At 42.0% G+C, this 19,598-nt stretch overlaps 1 protein-coding gene across 1 annotated transcript in view; it reads right to left on the bottom strand.

The window, feature by feature from the left end:
- The window catches only part of ATP9A (ATPase phospholipid transporting 9A (putative)), a 65,509-nt gene that overhangs the window by 8,311 nt on the left and 37,600 nt on the right, over positions 1-19,598 (bottom strand). Inside the window, exons 15-25 of the mRNA XM_069805038.1 lie at positions 15,952-16,113; positions 9,559-9,651; positions 8,633-8,716; positions 7,583-7,753; positions 5,543-5,641; positions 5,165-5,254; positions 4,896-5,040; positions 4,330-4,394; positions 3,398-3,553; positions 1,932-1,996; positions 996-1,104 (exon numbers count right to left, since the gene is read on the bottom strand). Coding sequence (XP_069661139.1) covers positions 996-1,104; positions 1,932-1,996; positions 3,398-3,553; positions 4,330-4,394; positions 4,896-5,040; positions 5,165-5,254; positions 5,543-5,641; positions 7,583-7,753; positions 8,633-8,716; positions 9,559-9,651; positions 15,952-16,113 — 1,239 coding nt within the window. The remainder of the gene's footprint in view (positions 1-995; positions 1,105-1,931; positions 1,997-3,397; positions 3,554-4,329; positions 4,395-4,895; positions 5,041-5,164; positions 5,255-5,542; positions 5,642-7,582; positions 7,754-8,632; positions 8,717-9,558; positions 9,652-15,951; positions 16,114-19,598) is intronic.

Below are 19,598 nucleotides of genomic sequence, written 5' to 3'. Positions count from 1 at the left end.
GTGAAATATAAGATGTGTGTATACACACATATATGCATATATTAATATTGTATTTCTAGACACACACACACAAATCACCATCATATTGAAGGCAGGTAGGTTTTTAAAAAAAAAAAAAACATCTCCAGCCAACACAGCTATACCAGTACAAACCCCCCCCTATGTTTAGACCAGGCCTAAGGATGGTTGGAGAATTAGTGGTTTATGACATAAGAGACAACGTACAAGTGAAACCAGATGGAGACTTATTCAGGCTGTTGGAAAAACAGGCTTTACTTCTGAGAGTATCTGTTTAACAGAAATCCTTAAGGGAAAGGATCTGTTGAAGACTCAGTCCACCCTTTCCTTCAATTAAGAAAGATGTTCCCAGTCTGCATACCCCAGTTATTCAAAAAATTTTCCAGGAAGGGGGAAAAAAAAAAAAAAAAAAAAGGAACCTAAGACAAGATTTACCTTCCTGATATTTCTATGGTAAATATAAAATAAAGTTTTCTTTGTCTAAGGAGAAGGACCCAACTTTTATGCTAAAGCTACAAAAATGGCACAGCAACCAAAACTTTAGGTCCCTTTAGATCATCCTTAAGGCAAATTTCTATTCAAGAAACTACGTGATAACCTCCTCCCTCCATCAAATGAGCATATCCCTTCCCCCCATGCCCTTTTCTGGCTTCAGGATAGTGCCAAATCCCCAACAATTTCTCCTTCCCCTTTATTTTGGAACAAATCGGTAATATTAAATCCTTAGAATTTCCCACAGAATGGAACTTCTATTTCCCCAGCCGTTTTTAATAAATTGCATTTCATGTAGCATTCAATAACAAACTGCCAGGAAATCTGGTTGTATCTGTTAATTCAAATTTGCCTTTAAAACAATTTTGCTTCAAAATGCATGATAAAGTTCTGTATCTACTGATAATATATTTGACTTTACACATTTAGAGTTTCAAATCAAGACAGGGATCTTCTTAAACAAAACAAACAAGAGTCTCCCACACCTTAAGAAGATCTTTGTAGAGCTCTGGATATAACATTGCAACTTCAGATTTAACATCCTTGTCCAGGACTAGAGAAAACACTGGAAACATTGTGTAAATTGTGGAATACCTGGGAAGAAGGTAGAAGACAAGTAAATTACCTAAGGTGTAGATGAGCAAACAGAAATGCTAGTCTTCAGAAAGGAAATACAGTATTCTTGAAGTGCCAAATGATGTACATATTATAAAAACTTGCAAATGGAACACACCAGAGTTTTGCATGTAGGAAAAACCTGCAGGATTTGCTTCTTGAATGGCTTTTGATTAGAAACACTCATATGCAGATGATTGGTTCAAGTATTGCAGCTGGTGTTATTGGGTTATTAGTGGAGCCAAGGACAGACCTGTCACCACCCCAAAGTTTGTTCTACAGTTCAGGCTTGATCCTGTTTGTATCAGAAGGCAATGGAGATGAATTTGCTGTTTGTTTTTTAATTATGCTCTCGAAAGTCTATGAAGTCATGGGATTACAAGTGTAATCCCAGTATACTTTAGACAGGAAGTGACTCCTCCTGTTGAAGAGGTTGGGTTGCCTCCCCCTTCTGAAACTGTCAGGAGCTGGGCACTGGCTCGCTCTGCTGTGCAGGCACCAGAGCATAACGACCGTCCCTCTGTTTTTTACTAGGATTGAAGGAACAGTTCCCAGAGGATGGCTTGCTTCTCATGTTTTGAATGTGACAAACTGTCCTTTTGGAAAGGTTTCTAGAAGGATTTGCACTGCCTCAGTGGCTTTGCTCAGTGCAGAGGAGCAGAAAGGGGACAAGGATCACATCCATCTTCTGAAGCCGTGTTGTGAAATGTGCAGAGTAGAGATGTGCATGCCTTGCATGTTAATTAGCCCAAATCTATTCTTTATGCACAGGTTTTCCACACTATTAGTAAAAAGTGAGTCCTTACCCAATGATGAGAAAGCCTTGGTAGAGAGGAACTGAAGCAAAGTAAAATACTGACGAGAAAACAGCCTAGAAAAGAAAAGAAAAGAAAAAAGCTTTTCAGGCGTTAAGATACTGCAGTAAAAGTAACAGCTTAAAAATATGTTCAAACTGGAATGTACTTGCAGTGGGTTCTCCAAATTCCTGAAATGAAGACAGAAGAATGTAATATCAACCCTTTTTATTCCTATTCAAACCTTGGGTGAAAGCTATGTTTAACAGCAAACACTGGAGAGCTGGACTTGGAAAACTTTTTGTAATATAATTCCACAGAAAAGAACATAAAGAGTTTCCTCCAAAGCCCACTGGTTTGATCAAAGCCATCCAGATGTTGTAAAGGACAGGTACGTACTTATTTATGCCTGGATGATACCTTCACAACGTAAAAAGAGTTAACACTCACTAATACAAACACCACAGAGTTCAAGATTAATTTTTACTATTTTTTGTCAGAAGTTACGGGTTTGTTTTCTGTTCCTGTTTTTACCTGCAGAGTAAGATAGACTGTCCTGAGTTTGAACCTTTTTTCTCTATGCATCCCTCTCCAACGTGTTTATTCTAAAAAGGGGAGAGGGCAGAACCAGCCTTCTCAAAAATACCAAGTATTTTACTCAAAAAATACTTAGTATTTTTAAGGACTCTATCAGTACACTATGGCATGGAAATGCAACTCCCAAAGAGCAACCTCTGTTCTTAACTGTAACTTTCACTCAAGTCACCACAGCTAAGAACAGAATTTGCCTCATGAACTCTTAAAATCTTTCAACTCTCCCTGCCAACTGGCAATTGCATTTTTGTTACACTGAGGCTCTGCACATGAGCAACGTAAATTCTGTGAATACCAAATCTGTTTCTAAGGGTCCCTTTGAAATGGAGAGGAACAGACCGCCTCCACATTGTTGCAATGAGCTGCTGAGTACTTGGGAAGGTTAATACGTGCTTCAGCAGCCTTTGCAACACGGCTTCTGCAAACACTCCACAGCACGCCAGACCCAGCTTTTGGTAACCTCATTGAGGTCTGAGCCAGGGCCTCCTCAGTTGCTTAAGTAAGGCCTTCAAATAGTGAGACTGAAGTTAAAACACACCTGAAAATAAGTGCACTTAGTCAGCAGAGGCCTTTAGAATATTGCCCTGCTTCAGATTTTCAGTATTTCCTAGCATTACTAAATGACAGCGACAACATGCTGCATGAAAGCAGCATTTTCTAAGGTAGAATATTGTTCATCCAATTTTGGAGAAGTTGCTGATGTTTGTCCAATACCAGGAACTTTCTTATGTGTTTTCATATCAAAGTAACAACCTCAAGTTCCAACCCATGAAAATTTTCAGGAGAAGAAATAATTGCATCCAAAACAAAACACAGAACCTTTACTTTTTTATTTGGCTTTTTCACCTCTCCGTTGGAAAAATCCCTCATGACAGTCCATTCACCTGCATTGTACTGATGCACAGGCTCCTGTGGATTACAAACTGACTGAGAGCTGCAGACCGTTTGTAACTGTTCCTTCCATGCACCATTAGTAAACGACCCAGATGTTTAAACTGAGTGATAGAGAAATCGGCTGCAAGTGATGCCTGTTTTCCTTCCTGTGTAGAACAGCAAGTAAAAGCATAGTGAGATCATTTCATTATTGGAAACAAAGAAATATCGTATTATTATTATTTAGTTATCACTGACAGAATTTCCAAGAAAATTTGCAATACATTAGGTGGGGGAGAGCATTACCTCAGCACTTCTGCCTTCCACCGTGGCTTTTAAGCAAAGAGCAAAAATATGAGGAGAATTCCCATTTGAACCCTGGCCTCCAATTCTAAGCAAGCCTCTGGTTAATGATTCACAACACGCATGTTAACGTGACACTCATATCAAGTCAGTTTTGAACACAAATTTTCAGTCTCAAAAGTTCACTCAATTTTATGTTTTGGCTCACTGCAAGCAGTCTTTCCACTGCCGCCAAATCCAGTCTTGTTGCTCCAAGCAGCTCCACGTACAGGAACCAGAGCTCTAACCCAGAGTTTGCTTTCTCAACTAATATCAATAGTTTTTAATTGTACATGTAGGGTATATGTTATCAGTAATTGTAACTCCAGCATTTGGAGCATCTACGTGTGATTAAAAACCCCAAAGCTAACCACAATAGTCCAAATTCAGGGAATCTGCCAAGAACCAAATAATGAACTCGAACTCTGTTAAAGAGTAGTCTCTGTTACAGCCAAATTATTTTTCATGATAAGGCTATTGGTCTGATGATTATTCTTGTGGAAGCTTCTTGCACAAATTTCTGAGGATTCATTTAAGAGTTACTTGCAAACTAGGTCCTGAATTGCCATAGGAAGTCTTATTAAACACAAAGTAATCTCACCTTTCCTTCAACTCCAACACCACAGTCAGCCTCCTGAATCATGCTAACGTCATTCCCTCCATCACCTGCAGGTCAGAGCACAGACAAACGACATTGGTAGTTAAGCAACAGGGACAACTTGCAACCCCACCAAAGGCATCTGTACCAGACTGTAATATTAGAAGAAACATTTCACTCTATCAACAAAAGCAGGATTTTAAATAGAAATCATGAATTTAAATTCTTAAGAAGTTTTGTTTTTAATAGACCCACAGGTCACTGATCACATTATCTGACCTTTAGGTGTACCATTATACCGACAATGCTGAAATAAAGCTCACAGCTTAACAATGGCACTTTACCTGATCAAGTTCAAGCTCTGTTTTGCAAAGATACTACCCCAAATATTTATGAATGGTTTGTCATTGAAGTTTCCATATGCAAAATTTCATCTTCTCAACCATCCCCACAAAAACAGTTACCTAACTCAGCATTTCCAGGTGTTATGAGATGACACGGGACTGTTCACTCAAGAAATAGTAAAGACACCATCCTACATGGTCACTCCTCCCTAACTAGTCCCTTACCTACTGCACAGGTGAGTTTGCCGGTCCTTTCCTGGAGCAATCGCACGATCTGAGCCTTCTGTGTTGGAGCGCATCTGCAGCACACGACGGCAGGGCACTGGCAAGCCAGCTCCATGAACTCATACTCATAGTATTTCAGACACACCTAATTTACAGAGATCAGAAGCGTCACCGACGTTTGTGCTATGAAAGTTTCTTTTAAAAAAATCCAAATTCAGCCACAGTGTTTTGGGGCTGTTCCTGAACAGCCTGAGGCATTTGGAGCCTACCTCCAGCGAGTCGCCAGAAATAACAAGAGCGCAGTCGTGTTTCCGGCGGAAGGCGTTCAGCTCTAGATGGGCTTCTCCACGGTTAGTCACCTGGGGAAAAAGATGGCAACTGAGGAAGGGCTTGCTTCATTGGGGTGAAAAAACAAACAAACAAACAAGTCTCAGAGGGAGCAAAAGTAATACAGACAGGCAGCACACTGAGTTATTCAGAGCACACAGTCAGATAAACAAAAACTCAGGGGACAGAAAGCTGGGTCAAAACAATAAAAACATTCTGGGTCTACTGCTGGAAAACAGTTGTGATCTCAGCATGCCTCCTGCCCCAGAATTTGGGGTCCTGAGCAAGTCTTGAGAGAGGGGTATGTGGGTGTTACTCACTAGTCTGAATATATGGATGTCCTGTGTCCGTGTCACCAAATGTGCGTTCTTGGCTGTACATGTGGCTGTCTCTAACTTATCCCCTGTCAGCATCCATACCTAAAATCCAAATATTGAGTGTATTAAATACAAAACTTAACAACCATGTCTGCAGGACATCTAGAAGTACCACCTGCCAGTTCAGGCATATAAAAGGATTGTTAGAATACATATACAGCTTATTGTTCTAAAAAAGCCCTATTTTAAAAAATAGGAAATACAAGAAAATCCTCACAGATCAAAGAAAGCAAAGCTTTTAAAGAGGCTGAAATGCAAAAGAAGTTACAAACTATGTATAACATTTTTCCCACCTGCAATATTTCAAGATTCTGCTGATAAACCCACAAAATGCAAGCTAAAGAATGTGTATGCGTGTGTTAATGTGTCCCACCCCAGCTATTTCTCGTATGCTGAAATAAGCGGACTCTGCCGCAGAAAGATCCCTCATGGCCCTGCCTGAAATGTGGATGATGCAACTGGGGTTAGCTCACTGCTGATGTGTGCGTCTGGAACAGACTAAGTTGGTTGTTTTTTTTTTTTTTTTTTTTTTTTTTTTAAATATACACTGCTCCTTTTATTTTGTGCTGGTGAGGGGGGGCATTAGAAAGCAATGTCAGCAACAATACTCAGAAGCAATACCCTGTTATAATCTGGCAGGGAATTCCCTCAATAGTGTAAATATATCAGAGTTTGTTTTGTTTTTTCCACCGATGTTTTTATTCTTTCAAGACACCGCCCAAGAATATTTAATGAAACCTTAAAAAAAAAAACCAAACCAAACCAAAAAAACCCAAAACCCAACAAAAAAAACACACAAAGACTCACTTATTTGTTTAATAATCTGAGGTTGGAAAGAGATTTGATCTTAACAAGATGGTCCCTGTAATGCATTACAAGACTGCCTTCACTCTTGATTTACTTCTTGCATGCAATACCCTAATGAATATACCATTGCAAGGAGTGCTCAGAAGTGCCGCGCTCGCTGTGTGACGACACACCCCACACCCTGACACCGACTCCAGCCAAGGTGAAGAGAAAAAAAATGAAACCGCTTTGGAATAACTGGCCGGGACTATGCCGCAGGGGTAGAAAGCCACAATGCTGCTAAGGAGCTCTGTCTGATTCCGCTCGTCTCACTCCTCTGCTGAAGTCCCTGCTGTTTACAGGGATGGCTCCAAACAGAAAGCACTTTTGGAAGCTTGTCCCAAGCCTTGAATTCCACGTCCTACCTCAGTCCCAAACACACAGCCCTGCTTTGGATTCACAGCATGGCTCAAGATTTTTTGCTCCCATTGCTACTTAAAGCAGAGAAACCACAACCAGAACCTTGTACCTACTTTTCTTTCCCAAATCTGAATGTTTAGTCCATTTTTTTTTCCCTTTTGCAAGTCTGGGATCTGACTTGCAAGTTTTCAGAGAGGGAATAAGCAGGCATCACACTGGTTCCCTCACCACTGAGCACAGCTCAGACTGTAGGTGTCTGAGTCTTAGATGCTGGAGCCCAGAAAAAGCAGGGAGAGAAAAAAAAAAAAAAAAAAGGTCAGTCCCTGATTCTCTTGGCTCAGACCCCCTCTAGTGGCTACTGAAAACCTGTATATTCACAGCTTCAGCCCCAGCACGGGAGCTTATGCACCAGAGACCAAACACATTCATGCAACTATCTGAAAGAAACAATTGCCCAAAAGTCTCCTGTAGCTACCCTCCCGCTTACGCACTCAGTTTCTCTGCAGGAGCCAGAGCATGTTAGGGGAAGAAAAGCACAAAAGGTGACATGCTTTCACGTGTTTAGTTAACATCTACTACTTCCAGCGTGTTCTGTTCCTAAAGTGATGTTTAAAATGCATTGGCCAGTCCCACTGTTCCCACTCGCAAAGGGCACTTGGTGAAACGTTTACCTTGACAGGGCCCCCAAACTGTCTTAATTTACTGTCTGTAGGACAGTGCCACATACTCCAGAGGGTCTAAGCGTTCCTGCTAGGAGTAACATTAGGTTAGGCAGACCTTAATGCCAGCATTTCTCAGCGTCTCCAGAGTGGGTCTGACATCCGTCTGGAGCTGATCCTCCACGCCGGTGAGACACAGTAGCTCCATCTCCATTTCCAGGCTCTCGATGACTGTGGCTACCTTCAGGGAACGGTCATGCACGCTTAGCTTTGCCTGGACGTAGCGTGCCTGAGGACAGAGCAGACACAGACACAGTCACTCACACAGCCAGCCTGCATTTTTGTGGATTAGAGGGTTAACCAGCACAAGGGTTAACCAGTTAACCTCCCTCTGTTCAGGGATGCCACCTGTAATGGCTGGCAAACATGAGTTGCATGTTACAGAATAAGGCGGAAAATATTTCAGGAAGTTTTTGTCATTTTGTCCCTGTCCTGTTCCAGCTGGGCAGCACGGTGCACAGCGTGTCCTTGTGCAGGCAAACGCACAGCAGCTGCTGAAGTGACACCTGCAGAAAGCCTGGAAGCATCTCCCTCGCACCACAGGTCTAACCACGGTTTCTGCAACTAACACATCTATAAATGATGGCAATAGAGAATCCTAAGCATTTCCACTATCTCATCTCTGCATTTAACTAAACCGTTCTCCTTCACATTTTGCCTGCCTGGGGTAAGCAAATTAGTGCTGTGTGGAGACCCATCTAACAAACAACACGCATGAAGCCTATGTTTCCATGAAGCCCGGCTGGATTATATTCTGGTTGTTTGTAGTTTCCCTGGATGTCAGAATGCAACAATGAAAATTAAAAGCCAACACATTTCCCCACACAAACACAACTTGTCTAACAAATGATTAATATTTGCAGAATTTATAACCATAAAAGATTATAAGGCAGGATTCAGGAACTGTTTTGGAGGGTCCTGGCTGGGATCCAGTTTCATACGTTATCACTTCAAAAGCAACTTTGATTAAAAGAACAGCAAGACATTGAAGAATGTCAATTCTAGCAGAAGAAGTAGGGAGATGAGAGGCAGCATTATCACAAGAGGTCTGAGAGAATCACTTCAGTGATTGTTTAAAAACAAATGAAAAAAACAAATAAAAACTTACTTCAAAGTCTTGATATTGCTCTTCCGTCAGAGACTTCTTGGCTACGACAAGAACCCTCAGGCCTTCCCGAGCCATGTTACCACACTGGAAAGAAGTATCACATTGTAAACCATAAACTGCAACTCAAGTAAGATGATTTATGCACACCATTGCAGAGATGGCAATGCAAGATAGCAGGTTAAGAAAATAACCATCCCATTTGAGCAACCTCAGTGAGTCTATAACATCTGATAAAGTGCATGATAAACCCAAGAGGAAAAAAGGAGATCTGCAATGGTCTGTAATCTATCCCAGTGATCAGAAACAAAAATGTCCTCTCTGCTATACCAGTGTGGCAAAAACAACCCCATTGATTTCGTTTTCTCTGTCTCTACGTAAAAGGACACAAGCCTTTGATTTGTAGACTTCACATCTTTAGCTATCAAACTCTTTAAAATAAGACCAAGGTAGTATTATTTTTTTGAACACCAAGGTTTGGGGGTGGGGAGAATCAGTAACTGAAACTACTTCTATGAACTCTGTGTCAACATTACTACTAACCTGACAAACATATCCCAGTAGAAAGCTGCCAAATGTAGTTTTGAAATTAGACCTTTCAGTCTAAAGTAAATCCAAACACAGGATCAAGCCCAGGACAAATTTGGTGATCTTGAATAGCAATCAGTTTTGAGCAAAATCCATTTTATTTACAGGACTTATTCTGCACTAAGTATGTCAAACTTGCCACCTGACTTCCTTGTTACTGCATATATATTTGGCTGAAGACTAATCCAATGAATTGCCGAGATCAGTGACCTTCTGGCTTGCAGATGTTTTAGCAGTTATGTCCGCTCTGCCACATTGACAAGCTTTGTCATATATTGCCCTACAAGGAGAAAAGCACTCGCGTGAGAAACCCTCCGTATGTAGGAGAGACAGCCCCGTACCTCCTCTTCCAGCCAGTCGTTGTACTGCACAATCCCAGCCATCACCACATCAGCCCCCTTCATATAGAAGGTGATCTCTCCTGTTGATTCATCCTGCAGATAAGAAACATTAAGAGTCTAAGCTGGGTCAATATTAGCATATTTGAAGTGGCCTCAGCAACATAAGTGATGAGTTTTCTGCACAACAGTCACAAAAATGTCTGCACTGGGTCAGGCTGAAGGTCCACCTGGCTCAGCACCTTGTCTTGGGGCCAAAGGAGACGCCTATTCAATTGCAGCTTGGTTACTCACAGCAGGAATTAATGCTTTAGACAAGGATGATCAGCTTTTTAATCAGCAACATGGCATCTCCACGCAGACACCTCTCAATCCCGACTGCATGTGCCTTCAGAATAACCTCTAGCCCTCACCTTGAAAATTTATTTCATAATTACCTGAAACAATAAAACGGATGCACAAAGCTTAACAGAGTAAAAATCACTCTAATTTACCCCCTCTGTTACATTATATGGCATAAGCATAATTAAAGCTTATGCTTGCCACAGAAAGGTTAGATTTCTGGCTGTCTTATCTGATACAAGTAATTTGTAGGCTGCAAGCAAAGCATATTTACATTACCACAAATTAAAAAATCCCTTCTAACCAGGCAGATACCCAAGGAGGTCACAGCTATTAGTATTACAAGCTAATGGAAACCCTGGCAATTTCCTCAAAGGAGACAAAACAATGAGCAAGGAACAAACTGCTCTGTAAACCAAGATAGCCACCAGGGATAGGAAGAAAATAAACTTAACATGCAAAAACAAAAAGCCCAGGAAGGTCTGGAAATAGACAGCTGTGAATGAAGAGGGAAAAGTACTTTAGGAAAAAAAGAAATGAAAGAAAAGCACAGTGAACACTTTTTCGTTCTCACACGATGTAATACACTTTGGTCACTATGTAATACACTTCAGTCTGTCCTGCCATTACAGAAACTAGTGGTGAAGGTTCTCATACATGAAGAGTTTGAGTCAGTAGGTAAAAGCCTAATGTCCTGTGGCACTGGCAAAACAGAGTTTACATCCACGGGGGGTGGGGAGGGAAGCAGCACCTGATGTGGATACTAAAAACGCAAAGAAGAGAAGTGTCTTTGCCACTTTGCTAGGGAAATTAAGTAGTAGCCAAGGATAACAAAGCTCCTTTACTGAGCATTTTTTCCAAGCTCAGAGATATTCACAAGGAAGATTCTTATAATTAAGCTTAAGTGTGGTTTTCAATGTCCTGAAATGTCCAGCCTTCATAGACCAATACCCACACATCCCACATGCCCAAAGCAAAATGCTTGTCACTCTACCAAAACAACTAGAATCTGCTTAAATAAAACACAACACTTTTGGCAGTAGCCAAAGGTAAAGGTTTATCTATTAAATTATTTGATTAAAAAGTGTCTAACAACATCTCTGTAGGAAACTGAATAAAGACTCAACTTCCCGTGCTGCAGAACTGGCTTAAGATAGTTTAGATTTTTTGTCCAATATAAATACTGTATCAGCTATCTCCTTGCATTAGTCATTTCCTCTCACCGAGTTCAATAGGAGGTTAGTGCGTTCTCATATAATGGTAAGATCACACTATAAATCTACACAGAGATTTGCCAGTTATATTGTTTTGGAGAAGCATCTTTTTCCACCGTGGTCTGACTCTGGCCACAGTTCAAAGGCTTCTTTCAATTCCAGATATGACAATAGCACTATCTTTGCTTTACAACAAAGATCATTCCACATGAGTAAGGGGAAAAAAAACGCAAAGAAAAAGAATGGAAAATATTGTGGTCAAAGAAACAGGCCTTCTTTCAAGAAGGTAAGTCAGTAAACAGTACAGTAAAGAGTGGCTGCTTTGGTAGAATAAGACTTCTTAGAACTGAAATAATCAGCTACAGAAATGACAGTTGATCACAAGTAAACAAGTAGATATTGCGAAAATATCCCAAACGAGGCAACATCTGCTACTTGTTTTCAATATTAACTACTACTTTATTTACTAAAAGTTATGTGTTGAAGGAGATCTTTTTATAGGAGCCAAAGCGGACAGGACCAGCAGGGGAGACAGGCATCTCTGCCAAGGACTGCAGTAACATTACTGGGCTGGATGCATGAATCACTTGCTGAAACTCTATACCCAGATTGTACAGGAAGCCTGGCAAGACGATCGCAATGGCTCCTGCTAGCCAAAAAAATTGCAGTTTATAAGAATGGGCAATATCTGTATAGTTGAGCAGAAAATATTACCATTTGAATTCTGCTCACTACCATCCTGAGTGCAGTTTCATTCTGCAGTTTCTCCCTCTCTCCCCTCCGCAGCTGCTCACTGTCTGTTGTCTTCTGGATACTTCATGCTACTTTCCCTCCCCTTATTTCTGTTTTTTAAACAAGCAGCACAGTTTCAGAAGATACACTGAAGACGTAAACACCTTGCAAGTCATGGATCTAAACCAAATGAAGTGCCTACACACGCATAAGTGTATGTTTAATTAAAGAAAATCTTACTTGACAACTACCTATTTATAAACTTTTCTCCTTTTTTTAAATGAAAATGAAAACCCTGCTTGAAGATATTATTTTAGAGTATACAGGAACATAGCAAAGTAATACCCAGGCAACCAGCATCTGCTTCTCAAACCCTTCTTCTACACAGGGTATACAGGGAGCTGACTTCAGTGGCTTAGCAGCAGCTCAGTGGCTGCAAAATAAAGACACTCGATTAACAAGCACAACAGAGAGGGGCCAATGCTTCTATTAGCAGTATTTACAGGCAGGACCTGGGCCTGATGTTTCTCCCACTGACCACAAGTGGGAGTTTTGCTGGTTTTGCCAGCAGTAATATTCTAAAAACAGAAATGCAAAATAGAAACCTTTCTCTTCCTAACAGGGGAGAATATAGATAACAGATAATTTAAAAGGAATAAGCTTCAAATCAAAGAGAGAGAAAAAAAAGACCAAAAAAAAAGACTCTCTTCCAATTAGATGAGAAAATTTCAGGGTATCCACTTCTCTGCTGAGCATATAAGCGCAATTTAATGAAGAATACCCTGGCTTCAATGGTTAGCCCACTTCTTATACCTTTGATAAAACAGCATCTCATCAAAAGTCTGCACTTACACTAAGCAATGGGGAGGGAGGTTGTTTAGTCCTCCCTCTTTTCTTGCTAATATTTTTATTCTGGGTCTTGAAAAAGTTGCCTGAAGTCTCCACATCATTTTCACTACAAAAATAATGAATCTGAAGAATTTACACTTGCTGTATTTAAATGGATATGCACTATACTTCTTGCAGCTATCCCATGCAGCATGAGACATTCGTGGGAACACTGAAGACTGTGTACACTCAACAGCATTCAGACGGATCTCTAGATTCACAGATTTAACACACTGATTACTTTGGACAAGCTCAGCCTATCAGCCCACTTCAACTAACATTCCTGCCCTTGGGCATGTTTTAATATTCCAAAGCCTGGAACAACTTGAAATAGAAATTTGTCCCCCCTACACCGTACTGTGATGTGTGATCCAGAACTTAAAAGCAGTTCCTTGAGCAACAGAAGACCTTCTAGCAGCCTTCCAGTACCTAAAGGGAGCCTACAAGAAAGCCAGAGAACGACTTCTTACAAGGGCATGTAGTAATAGGACAAGGGGTAATGGCTTTAAACTGAAAGAGGGTAGATTTAGATTAGATATAAGGAAGAAATTCTTCACTATGAGGGTGGTGAGGCACTGGAACAGGTTGCCCGGAGAAGTTGTGGATGCCCCAGCCCTGGAAGTGTTCAAGGCCAGGTTGGATGGGGCTTGGAGCAACTTAGTCTAGTGGAAGGTGTCCCTGCCCATAGCAGGGGGGTCAGAACTAGATGATCTTTAAGGTCCCTTCCAACCCAAACCATTCTATGACTCTATGATACTCAGGTAGGATAACACAAATACAGCCATTTGCATAAACTTTAATAATTTTCAATCTGCTTTAAACACAGTTTGTCCTTCATGGGTTTGCAAAAATAATTATCTGCACATATTACAGTTCCATCTTTATCACCAAATCTCTTGGTAACAGGAATACTGAAGTTCTCTGTAATATTTGTTGTTGTTGAATACAACCACTGCGTCACTCCATTTTACATCATCCCTTCATGGTGCCGTTTCTGACATGGGCTGTGCTCGTCCACGGGTCCAGAAAAGTTGAGATTTGTAAAGCTACCAAACATCAGCCAACAAAGCAGACCAAATTAATCTTCTATCGATGTGCAATACTGATCCCAACTGCTTCTAACTAAAAACAAAGGCTACTCCTCCTACTGTTGTAACTTAAAATACATGAGGCAGAAGATAGTTTTACACCCTAAAAAAAAAAAAAAAAAAAAAATCCCTACCAATCTTATTTTCCCCACCCTAAATAACAAAGCTGCAGATCCCATGAAATGATACAACAAATCATATCTTGCCCTGGATTGTAGGTTTCATATTCATGTTTTAGATTCCTAGTACCAATTATCTTGTCTGTACTCTCAGTAAAAAATAACAAGGATGTTTTAATTATCTCCAAAAGAAATATTCAGACTGTTTCACCTTGTTTGCTTTGTAGACAAATGGAAGTGCCTTACCATAGCTGGGTTTGTTTATCTTACTAACATTGATTCTCTAGCACTATCTTGAAAACTAATGATGATAATGTTGACAATTGATCTCAAATGTTTTTAACAGCCACAATTTCTTCTTCTTCTTTCTTTTTAAGCTAATTTTTTCTCTGAGAGTCTGATCTTGTATTTGTATATAAAACCACAAAGTTATGTGTACCATTTCAGCTGGGCATGTATTTAGCGTGTGCAGTGCCTGCTGCTGCTGCTAAAGGTACTTGCATAAATGCACCCTTTTACCTTAACTCAGCTATTTTCAAACCCTGCTCATGACACAGTGTTCTCAGCATGGCTCCAGGTGCTGTTTATCAGCTAAAAAAAAAAAAAGTCTCCACACTTCCCTGCAGCTACAAGTGCTTCCTCCTGTGGTGCTGTATTTCCATGGGGTCCAAAGAGGACTTTTGATGCCTCGCAGAGATCTGGGGAGCACTTCCACAAAATCACTAACAATACCCTGAAGTTATTTGTGGTGGCATTGGTCCAGGATCCCCTCCCTCCTTCCTGCTTGCTGCCGTCTCCATCACCCCCTGCTGTACCACCACAACTGCTTTGGAGATGCAGCGTAAGCTGGACCCATGAACCTGCTTGGGTTCCTGCTCCTGGCTGACCCTGATGGGAGGAAAGCACTCGTGACCTGGGTCGACTCACAGCCCCAGTCCACTGTATAACCGCCCCGAGCTCTGCCAGCATGACTGGCATGGACACAACAGGAAGGGCAAGAACTTTTAGACAGATGAAAAGACAATCCCAGGGATACAGAGCAAGGCTTCAAAGTCAGCTTAAGCTTCCCTGAGATGCTGCTGGTGCCTGCTCCCCTGGAGAGAACAGTCCTGCCCCTACCAAGCTCCTCTTCCTCCTCGCTGCGTTAGCCACTGTGGGAGGGGACACACAGTTTGGGTCCCAGGGACAGGGTAACCATGACTATTTCTTTTGGTGGCAGTGCTGGCTTCAAGATTTCCTGAAACAACAGCCTTACCTGAGAGATAACGTGGCATCTCTGCTGATTATCAAAGCTGCTGAGCCTTGGTTCAGTAGACACAACCAAAACACTCAGATTTTAGCTCTCATATGTCCCACCAGTCCCACCTATGTCTCCTTGCACACTTGTAGCAAAACCCCTCTCCCAACGTTTTGCAGAGTCCTCAGGGCCCTTGGTTTCACAGTCAGAGGGAAATGCGCTCCCTCTTCCTTCCCAGCACCATCCTGGAGGCCCCATTGCATCGCCGAGGAGTTACTTCCACAGTTGGTGGCAGTGCTGGCTAATGGCCTGGCTGGACAACCCGTTCCCAACCTGACATTGCCCCCGATGATGTATGCACAAAACTACATGGGGAGCTGCACGGCAGAAACCCACCCCCGAGTACATGACAAATTAAAAATGTGAGTGGGAAGAAGCAGCCGGAAGAAGCTGGAACTGTGGAGGACACATGCACCCCAAGTGCTTGAAGCTTGGGCTCCTTCATTATTTTGAGCAAGGGACCAAAGGTCAATAAACTAAAGGTGTCCCAGGGCCCTACAGCACTTACTGCCAAATATGGCCAAAGAAAAGGACGTGTCGCTAAACAAACCCAGCAATGAGATGCTATTAACTCAAAACAGAGAACCAACACAGCCTGAGGTAGAAGAGACTGCAAAACTCAGCCAGGAAGAAGAGCACAGCTGAGAGCAATTGTTTTGTTTCATAAAATAGCAGGAGATTCACAAAGAGGTGAGAGCTTACGCGAAGCTACTTACCCGAACAATTATGCCCATGCGCTTGCTCTCGTAAGTGAAAGGGAAAATCTGGAGGATGGTGAAGTTCAGGATGTGGCCACCCGGTGTCCTCAGCTGCACAGAGGACTGGTCTCTGCCGACCAGCGTTAAGCCCACGCTCTCGGTCCACTGTACCAGGGCCACCTGAGAGGAGAAGGGCACGGTGAGGGCAGCCAGCCCATGCCATACCTCCCCTGAGGAGCACCAGAAGGGAAGGGATAGCAGGTGGGGGCTGCAAAGAAGTTCATTAGTCATTAACGGTGCTACAGAATGGATCTCTTCATATATGCAGGTGCTCCGATATGGCTCTTTCAGGTGGGCTTTTCCTGAGGTTAGAAGCTTACTAAGAGTATTTTGGGGGTTTGGGCAGCTCAGCTCCTGTCTGATTCAGCTGCCAGGCTGTCCTGGACTCTCAGCAGGAGGTGGTCAGCTCCCTGCCTTTGACTGCCACAGCCTGAAGGACAACCCTTCAGCAACGGCGGGCACAGGTACCCTCCACCCAGGCCTGGGGTGCCCAAACCTCTGCCTGGGCACATTAGGTAAATCTCTTTATAAACACTTATTTTTTGAATGTGCTATTTCCCAGTTTCCTGTTTATGAAATCAAGAATTCAAAACGATGTACTCACCCTGGATTTACAATATCAAAGCCAAAAACACTAACGCAGAGCACATTAAAAATTCATGTTAAAAAAAAAACAAACAAAATGAGCTCTGTGTTATACTCTACCTGTTTGGTAGTAACAGTTCAACAACTTTCAGCCTCTGTACCGATCAGCAAGACAGCTGAAGGCTGGCTCACAGACACTTCTTAGCAGAAAACCCCTTCTCCTCAAACATTAAAAAAAAACAAAACAAAAAACCCCAAACAAACCCCAGATTTTTCAAGGCACACACCAGAACTCATTTAATTGAACTTACATGGCCATCACTTTGATTGCAGCTTCTAGTATTTAAGGACCTACAATATTGAATTCTTTACAAGCTTTTACTAGATTACAACCAGAGTCACGATAGAAGACTAAAGCCTTTATTTTGCTTCCCTGACAATCCCCTCAGAATCCCCACCTCAGCTGACACATCCATCTAAGATTGAGCCTGCTGAGATACGGGGGTTTAACTCTAGAAGCTGTCTTGGCAGTAACGGATGGAAGCAGCAGCTGACATGAGCCCATATATCACTGGCCTCCAGAAAGGATCAAGGGATACTTTCTCCAAACAGACACGAAATACTGGAAGTATTTTACAGTGACATTTTCAAAGGCATGAGAGTGCCGGGCACATGGTTGCTGCTGACTTGAAGGTTAATTATCCCTTGTGCCTTTCAGGTTCTGCCTTTACTGCCTTAAGTGACCACAAATACCTTAGACAAAAATGGAATTTGTTTTGGGAAATCACATACACAAGATACAGATAAAAATGGAACCTATAAATACTTGCATTGAGTCAAGATTTTACTAAATGAATTGATATAATTGTGTCTAACTGGAGAATCTTTTGTGAACTCAGCTCCCTTTCATCCACAATTAGGCTTAAAAGACAACTTAAAATAAACTTTTCCTTTCATAGAGTAGTCTTAAATCACCAGATAAAAAAAATGAGTTGAGTTGGCTTTGCCTTGAAAGACCTTTAAATTGATTTGAATCAATATTTGGTTTAATATTAGCAAGTTTTTGCGGGCTTATTCACAAAGATTACAACAAATCAAAGGCTCTTTCAAGCTTATCTTTTTCAAAAGTTTCTTCAAGCCATCCTTGGTGCATTAAAGTGTGCAGTTAGATAATCCTCCTAAAAGTCTCCCAGAGCAGAGATGGAGCTTGGGTATCTAATACTCTGGGGTTAATAAATAATTATCGAGATTTTTTCACAGCACGACATTATGCGATGTTCAGTGTGCGCAGTGCTGGCTGTTGATTTGCCCACGTTGGTAAGCTGCAAATGTCTGGAGATACAAATCTCTGCTCCCAGCTCAGCCCATTAAAGCATCTCCTTTGCTACTTTCTTTCACAGACACCTCCTCCCTCATTCTCTGCCAGCATCTCTTTTAAATCCTATGTCAAGAAGCATTTAAACCTCCTGAAAGCAAGCCTTGCGCAGAGGAACAAATGGATGAGCAGCACATCAGAAGTGCTACGTCACACACGTGACATGCTTCAAACTAACTGCATTGCATTGCGCAACGACAGTCGTTTTGGATGGTCCCGAGACCACAAAGAGGTACGTCAATGGAAGAGGAAGAATAATAAAAGAAATCCCCCTTTTCCATGCTGCTCCTGAGCAGGCGTGGGTCCCGTCAGCCTTTAATGGCCCTCCAGGTGAACTGCATTCAACACTGGAGGGAAGTGGGGCTGACCCCTTTGAACATGCCACTTCCCAGCCTCTATAGTGCTTAATGAATAATTACTGAGAGGGAAAGCGATGTAATTTTGAAGTGTTCCTATCAGATGTACTAAAAGCATTGGAATTACCGTATCCATTGAACAGGCAACACAACGGGCCCAGCCTCTGGGAAGTGCCCCGGCACTGGTGGACAACACCAATGGCAACAAAAGTGCTGATGGCTCTTCTGGCAGGGTCTGGGAACCCCGGGACGGGGAGCACATTCCCAGCTCAGTGCGAGACAGAACAGGTTTACTCTGCGCCGTGCAAACGGATAACTAGAGGTGCTCTCAGTCACAATGAAAAGATGAGAAACTTTCAAGATGCAAAAATATGTTTACAGCTTAAACCGAGGAGATTTAAAAGCAGGCTTCAAATCCCTCAAACACCTTCAAGACAGCCCATGCTCACTGATGAGGGGAAATCAATACAGTCCCTGACCGCACTCCAGGAGTTTGCAGCTGTCCAGGCCAAGTCAGATACATATCTGAGCATTACAAAGCAGAGCAGCTACAGCAGCTCAGCACACTATCCCCCAAACTTTGCTTTTTCCGACAATTAAATTACCTAAGCCACCACTGAAGTGGATATCGACTAATAAATTTCATTCTAAAGAGACAAATTGATCCTTCTGTGCCATGAGTTGCTCTACAAACATCCCATTTAGGGTTGCCTAGGCAGACAGACAACAGGCAGAAACCAATTGATCGGTGCACCCTTTCATGTCCTGGCAGCTGCAGCGGGTTGTCAGGGTTAAAGACTGTTTGCCCAGGAATCCCAGGCACTCTTATCTCTGATCAGATTATATCTATTTCATTTCCCCTGTTAGTTACTGTATGGCTACAACTGACAACTGGCTTGCAGAGCCCCAAGGCTGTAACCGATATCTGAATAAAGATACTTCAAGACTTCTAAATGGCAGCGTGCACAGGAAACAAATTTAGGAAATCCTGCTTTCTGTTACAGGAAATGAATCCTATGCCAACTGGTAGAAATTACCCTTGCTGTTAAAGTAAAGAGAATACAAGGTTTTTGTACTCATTTCATAAACTGACCTTCCCTGCCATGGCAATATTTTATTGATATAGGATTTCAAAGGCTAGCTTTAACAGGAGTCCAAAGCCATTCCCCTACAGGGAATATTATTTAACAGCATCGCTCTCTTCTCAAGGACTCGACTTGTGCTGATCCTGCGTTTTGTACCATCTAGTATGACATACACAGAGCATGTCTAAACAATATTTGTATATC

Source organism: Haliaeetus albicilla, chromosome 2, assembly GCF_947461875.1.
Source record: "Haliaeetus albicilla chromosome 2, bHalAlb1.1, whole genome shotgun sequence".
Classification (NCBI taxonomy): Eukaryota; Metazoa; Chordata; class Aves; order Accipitriformes; family Accipitridae; genus Haliaeetus; species Haliaeetus albicilla.
Note: the sequence above shows the minus strand (reverse complement) of the source record. Positions and strands in the feature narration are given on the sequence as shown.